The 6,668-nt window shown below is 32.2% G+C and overlaps 1 protein-coding gene across 2 annotated transcripts; it reads left to right on the top strand.

Annotated features, from left to right (window-relative positions):
• Positions 1 to 4,206: 4,206 nt before the first annotated feature.
• LOC111310878 (transcription factor bHLH100-like) lies at positions 4,207 to 6,036 on the top strand. 2 transcript variants are annotated; one of them, XM_089762218.1, is made up of 3 exons: positions 4,207 to 4,687; positions 4,789 to 5,148; positions 5,361 to 6,036. In XM_089762218.1, the coding sequence occupies exons 1-3, from the start codon at positions 4,388 to 4,390 to the stop codon at positions 5,445 to 5,447; spliced, it is 747 nt and encodes a 248-aa protein (XP_089618344.1). In that variant the 5' UTR covers positions 4,207 to 4,387; the 3' UTR covers positions 5,448 to 6,036. The 2 variants fall into 2 exon arrangements, with proteins under 2 accessions (XP_089618344.1, XP_022765989.2); XM_022910254.2 differs by having other exon boundaries at positions 4,786 to 5,148.
• Positions 6,037 to 6,668: the final 632 nt, after the last annotated feature.

The following is a 6,668-nucleotide window of genomic DNA, read 5'->3' as shown; positions in this document are numbered from 1 at the left end:
TACAACCTATAAAGTGTCCTCCATTTCGACGATAATAACTCAAATATCTGATAGTCTCTGTTAATATTACTGTTAAAAGATTACAGCCATTGATCACACTCTCGAAGAAGTCTACCACTACTATCTCAATATAACCCAAAACCTTTGAGAAGATCACCATTTCGTATATGGCTAAGGCAAATATATCTAACCCCTGTTATTCATTGGCATGTTGTACTAAAAACTCATTAAAAAACTTTCAAGGTAGGCAAACCTGTTCTTATTTCTTCTTTATATAAGAATCCATAATTTTTTTATCTATCCCCATGAGTTGAGCCAGACCCTTACGAAACCCTGACTTGTATTTTTTGACATATCTTATCAAGAGCCTTGAGGTGTAAACCCAATAAAATCAAATATTTTTTGATGGTGAGAGTCATATCGACTTCATTAAAGATGAAACATTTGTATGCAGGATCCCAGAATTATGCTGTAACTCTTATTAGTTGATCATCAATAACTAGTGCTAGAATGTGTGCTATATGATCATGTTTTTGGCAAAACTGCTCTTGTTTTGATGGACTCATCTTCTTTCAGATATCAATCAAATCTTTTAGATTGTTCTGTTTGAAGAGGATAGATGTTTTTTGAGATAAAATAGAATTATACCCGATTGGTAAACAATCTTTCATCTTCAGTTGAATCTTTTCTAACTGGGCCCTTACTTCGTTGGGTGTCTCATAAAGTGCTAATACGGATAAAAAGCAAACTAGTCGTTCATTGAAGTCCATGAAAATAAATTTGTTGAAGACCGTCTTTTAAGCAAATGTTCTTAATGCAACTGTATGATATGAGCATGAACCAATACAGAAGAATGAGAGAAAAAGTTAGTATGCTCAGAAAAAAGAAATAAATAAATAACTAAGTAAATTTAAACATCACACAGAGTAAGAGGGATGAATCTTATACTTTTGGTCAATTCTAAAAGGAAAGAATGATGGCTCTATCTATAGGTTAGGTACTTTAAGGTTCACTATATATGATTTAAGGTCAAAGTCTAAAGGTTCTCAAATTGCTTCTTACATCCTTGTCCATCATAGACTAGTAAAGCATCCTAATCCTCACCCATTTATAGGCTACAAGCGAAAAATGTTTAATTTGAGTGGGAGTATTTCGCTAGCCACTGCGGAGGCATTAGACCTCATAAAAATAATAGGTACTTTACTCCCTCCTAGAGGGACAGAGCTCGGGTATAGAGCTCATGTTATGCACATGCATATGAATGACATAATTAATAAAGTAAATAAACATGAATGAGTAATAACGCATATATACAAAAAATTTCAATTTTATTAGGCTTTTGGATAACACAAATTTATTTGTTGGCCTGACTCTCAGTGTCCCCAGTAGAGTCGCCAAGCTGTCATAATGTCTAGATCCGGGGATCTATCGCTAGACATTGACTTAAAGAGTCGCTACCAATCTTTTTTATCTAGGTGCGATTGGTCACCTAAGGAATATATTCTTTCAGGGAACACCTAAATTTAAGGGTCCCTAAGAGAGTAGGTTTGGGTTTACTAATCAGAACAGGGTTCGAAAGTTCGATTACGTGTGAAGAAGGTTATAACACCCCCACAACGCCCATCAAAAGATGGTACAAGCTTAATTTTATGTTATCCAACAAGCCTTAAAATTTTACCAAGTAATTAGTTATTGAAAATTATTCTCAATTGACTCTAATACTTTTAGCAAAAAATTAAAAAAATTCTCTCACCTCAAAAGTATGCACGAAAACTATTGTTTTACTTGTAGAGACTCCATCGTCGGATTATTTAAAAAAAATAAAAAGAAAAAAATGACTGCTTTTGTGCAGGAAAAATTGATACTTTCAATTTTTTCGTAAAATATTTTTTGAAACTTTAATCTCGAGGAAAATTGATACTTTCAACTTTTTCTCAAAATCTTTTTTTTTAGAATTTATTTTTTAAGAAAAATTGATACTTTCAACTTTTCCTCAAAACTTTTATTTTTGAAAATTTATTTTTAAGAAAAATTGATACTTTCAACTTTTCCTTAAAACCTTTTTTTTGAAAATTTATTTTTAAGAAAAATTGATACTTTCAACTTTTCCCTAAAAATATTTTTTTGGAAAGCTTGTTTTCAAGGAAAATTGATACTTCCACTTTTCCCCAAAAATATTTTTTTTTTGGATTTCATTTAAAGAAAATAAAATAATAAAAACAAAATAAAAATAAAGAAAAGTAAAATAAAAATAAATTAAAGATAAAAATAAAAGAATATCAAACAAATCTAATCTAATAATAATAATAAATAAATATATAAATATATAAAAAAATGAAAAAAAAAACCTGAAACGACTCGGCTGACGGCTCGACTCGGCTTGAGGAAAAAAATAGGCTTGGAGCAGCGGCTCAAGGGTGTCAGCTCGGCTTGACTAACGGCTCGGAGAGGCGAATCATGCGCGGGTCAAAAGTGGGTTGATGCTCGGGTCGGGTCGGATCTTGGCAAAACGCGCGGATCGTTTAGGTTACTTAACGTAGAAACAACGTCGTTTTGGGAGGGTATATAAGGCTGATTCGTTCATTTTTTCATCAGACTGAGCCTTCTCTCTCTCTTTTTTTCTTCTTTTTCTCTCTCTTCTCTCTAAAATTCTCGAAGAACTTCGATTAAATATTCATCGGATTCTGAAAATTTCGTCAGAATTGGGTTTTTTCCCGAAAGTTTATCGGAAAGTTGGTCGGTTTCTAGAAATTCTTACCGAAAACTGGGTAGCTGACCGAAAACTTCAAACTTGGCCAGAATTGTCGCAGGAAAATTCAACCTTCGTAAAAAATTCAACCGAAATCTAAAAATTTCTGAAAAATTTTCAGAAAAAATTCACAGAAAAATCTCCAAAAATTTTCCACCGATTCCTAAAGCTATTCTAACGCCTCTAAACCCTTTTTCAGCTTTCAAATCTCTTCTGTCTGCCTCTTTCTCTCAGCCAGTAACTCTTTTTTATTTTTTTTTCTTTTGATCCGAGGGTCCTTTTATAGGGATTGATCAGAAGAGTTTCTGATCAATCTCAACTTCTCTTTGGATTGGGATTCAATCATTGAATCCAATATGGACTCTAATTGAATCCCAATCCAATCTTCAGCCGAAAAAAAAGAAATCAAAAAAATAAAAAAATCAAATAAAAAAAAATATTAATACATAAATAATCAGATAAACCAAAAAATTAATAGATAAATTAATTATAATATATAATCAGATAAATATATATATAAATATTAACAGAAAAAAATAATAATAACGATATATATTAATAAATTCTAATAATAAATACAGAAGAAAAAAATATAATAATATATATATAAATAAAATAAAATTATAAAATATAAAAATAAAAAAAATGAACTTACCCATTTGGACCAGGTCCAATTGATCCGGGCTTGGACCAAATTAGATATCTACACTAATTAATCTTCAAGTGTAGTAAAAAAAAATTAATCTTTATCAATAAATATATATATATATATATATATATATATATCCAGAACTCGAGGGTGGCTTCGGCTGTGCGGCTTCTAGGCACACGACCTCGTAGTTTATGCATGCGGAAGCAAGTGAGAAGCCTACTTCAGCCTCGTGTATGGCTTTCACCACGTATGCAACTCACACGCCTTCTGCCTCTCTTCATCAAGGAAAAATATTAACAAACTTTGCTCTCCATGTTGTCATTCTTATTATAGAATGTCCGAATCCATTTTAAATTAGATTATTTTTGCATTTTAAATATGGTTACACGAAAGCCCTGAGGTAGCTATCTTAAACTGTCATTCATGAGCTCACCAACTCTTACTAACTCTATTAATTCAACTTTCAAATCTATATTTGTTTTGTTATAAACTAAAATATAGCTGATTTTAATTTCATGAATGGTATAAAACCAAAAATAATTAAAAACATTCTAATGTTAGCTATGAGTAAATTATATGATTAGCAAATATGTTTGTAATTGTGTGAGTAAATAAATTAATACTTCAAGAGAGACAAAGTATATTTATATGCCAATATTATTTGAGACAAGATTCATATTTGTATTTTGATCATCTCTTCTTAGAATAAAAAAATTGGGAAATATTCACATTCTTGAAAATATTTTGCATGGATTAAGTGTGTATATAATAATTAACCAAAAGCAGGTCGTGCATTTTTATTTTGAAAAAGTAGAGTTTCAATATAAATAAATATATAACTAATTAATTGCTCATCACAGTGCGAACGCATCAAATGTACCTTCAATTGGTATTATATATAATAAGCATCTCCCCAATCCCAAATTGATTCTTATTAACAAGGTTCATTTAAAAAAAAAAAAAAAACCCTATATAGACGATTAAGCATGTGTACATTATCCCCTTTGTTTCCAGTGTGTGACTGGCGCTTTGATGCTCCCATAAGCCATGAACAGCTCAGCTATACCTTTGCAGACGCCGAAAGCTTTGAGGAATTCCTTGATCATTTTACACCAACTCTGCAAGAAATCCAGCTTGATCGGTCTCTATCATTCATGGGACACAGTGGTAACAACCCCACCATCGACAAGAAGCTTAACCACAACGCCAGTGAGCGTGACCGAAGGAGGAAGATAAACCGTTTGTACTCCTCGCTTCGTTCGCTGCTTCCAGTGTCTGAGCAAACGGTAGGAATTAATAAAATAATCATTTGTTTGGGTTAATTTGGTTTTGACCAGAGAAAGTATTAGCCTACGAATTAATTGTTAATTTTAACTTGTTCCAGAAGAGGTTAAGCATTCCAGCCACAGTCTCACGAGTGCTGAAATATATTCCAGAGCTACAAGCGCAAGTGGAAACATTGGGTCAGAAGAAAGAAGAGATTCTGTCAAGGATTCCTACGCAAGATGAGTTTGTCCATAAACAAAACAAAACAAAATTAGAGAGGTTAACCACCACCTCTCCTCTTGCTATTTCAGTCAGTCGGGTTAGTGAAACTGAAGTTGTGGTTCAGATTTCAACATTTCGGGCGTATGAGACTCCATTGTCTGCTGTCTTGCCTAATTTAGAAGAGGATGGTCTATTTTTAACCGACGCTTCTTGCTTTGAGTCGTTTGGAGGACGAGTCTTCTATAACTTAAATTTTCAGGTGTGCTTTTCAAATTTTACATATGTTAATTGCAACTTGTTTAATTTCTTTTCTTTTTTTTTTTTTTTTAAGAGAGAAATAATTTTTCTTTATCAATTAGATCAGCCTTAGCTCTTTAATCAAACCCCACAAAAAATTGGATCAGCCTTTTCCTTTAAAATCATAGTTAATTTGTTGTTGATGTTTATGTCCTTAATTTCTTAATATTGCAGGTGGAAAGAACGAATAACTTGGAAGCAGTGGGTTTGAATGAGAAGCTATTGTCCTTGTATCGGAAAAGGAAATGTTCATGGCCATAATTTTTTTATTATTATATCTTAAAATAGTCCCTAGTTTCATATATAAATAATATTTTGAATGAAATTAACAGTGTATAAATCAAATGGACTGTATGGTGAGGTGAAAAGAATTTCTTCTTTATGAATTTAGGCAGAGGAATAATTCAGTTGATGTATCTATGATAATTAGCTTTTACTCCTACAGGCATATGGGCATTTTTATATGTAATTCAAGTGTATACCTATTACCTACTGACTCTAAGATTAATTACGAGATTTGTGTAATGGATTTGTAAACCACTTCAATTATCAGGCTTTCTAATGCTTCAAGGAATGCTTCTCTTCAACACATTTTTATTATTCAAGCAAATATATGTAAGAATTCTTCATCTTTAACATGCTCAGTGAGACAAAGAGAACATTGAGCTTTCTTCTAAGAATTTGAAAAACTGTCTGCAACGGCCTTCTTCGGAGGAGATATCCATAAAGCTAGGTAAGTCTCCAATACAATCATACCATCAAGTCGGTGGAGAAGATAGAAAAATTCCAAGTTCTTTGGGTAGACTTGAAGCCAAAAAAGCAGTTGCTTTAGCTAAATCGACAAACTTTGTTCACAGCAACCGATATGTCCAAAAAAAAAGTGAAAATGAGATATTATAAAGCTCCCACAACACTCCTATATATATTCAGTATGATCCAAGAGTTTCTTTCGACCAAATTTGGACCAACTTTTTTCATATTGCCAAATTTCCATTTTCATTCATTTCAGAAGATCATTCAATCATGTACTTGCTTTTAGAAAAAGATATAACTGATCTGATGCTTGACAATAAGTCTCGACGCCAGAGAAGTAATGCACAGGTTCTGAATCTTTGATAGCAAAATCAATAAATGCTATCATTAATCAAATTGGAAATTAAAATATCATATAAGTACATATAAATGCAGTGAGCATGTTTGATGTAAAATAAACAATCTAATTATATAATCTGTTTTGGAAGCAACAAACAAGGCCCAATTCAAGAAGTTGAACCATGCTCATATGCAGCCTCCATACAGTACAAGGACTTATGCAATATGCAAATATGCTAATGCAAGTTAAGGATCAGGTGGCTACTATATTCAAACATCTTCCTCAAAAGTACCATGATGTTAAAGAGGCTTTTTGAACGTCTATTGTTTCAACAATATTGATCTATTAATTACTATAACTATCTACACCGTAAATAAGCCCAACAGCAG

Source organism: Durio zibethinus, chromosome 1 (assembly GCF_047325235.1).
Source record: "Durio zibethinus cultivar Kanyao isolate XHJ-2024 chromosome 1, ASM4732523v1, whole genome shotgun sequence".
Classification (NCBI taxonomy): Eukaryota; Viridiplantae; Streptophyta; class Magnoliopsida; order Malvales; family Malvaceae; genus Durio; species Durio zibethinus.
Note: the sequence above shows the minus strand (reverse complement) of the source record. Positions and strands in the feature narration are given on the sequence as shown.

What these genes read in the sequence shown, in the direction of transcription:
- LOC111310878 (XM_022910254.2), top strand. Translation starts at nt 4,388, where the DNA reads ATGTGTACATTATCCCCTTTGTTTCCAGTGTGTGACTGGCGCTTTGAT. An exon ending in TTCCAGTGTCTGAGCAAACG is followed by an intron (nt 4,688 to 4,785) that starts GTAGGAATTAAT and finishes AACTTGTTCCAG; the next exon opens with AAGAGGTTAAGCATTCCAGC. An exon ending in TCTATAACTTAAATTTTCAG is followed by an intron (nt 5,149 to 5,360) that starts GTGTGCTTTTCA and finishes TTAATATTGCAG; the next exon opens with GTGGAAAGAACGAATAACTT.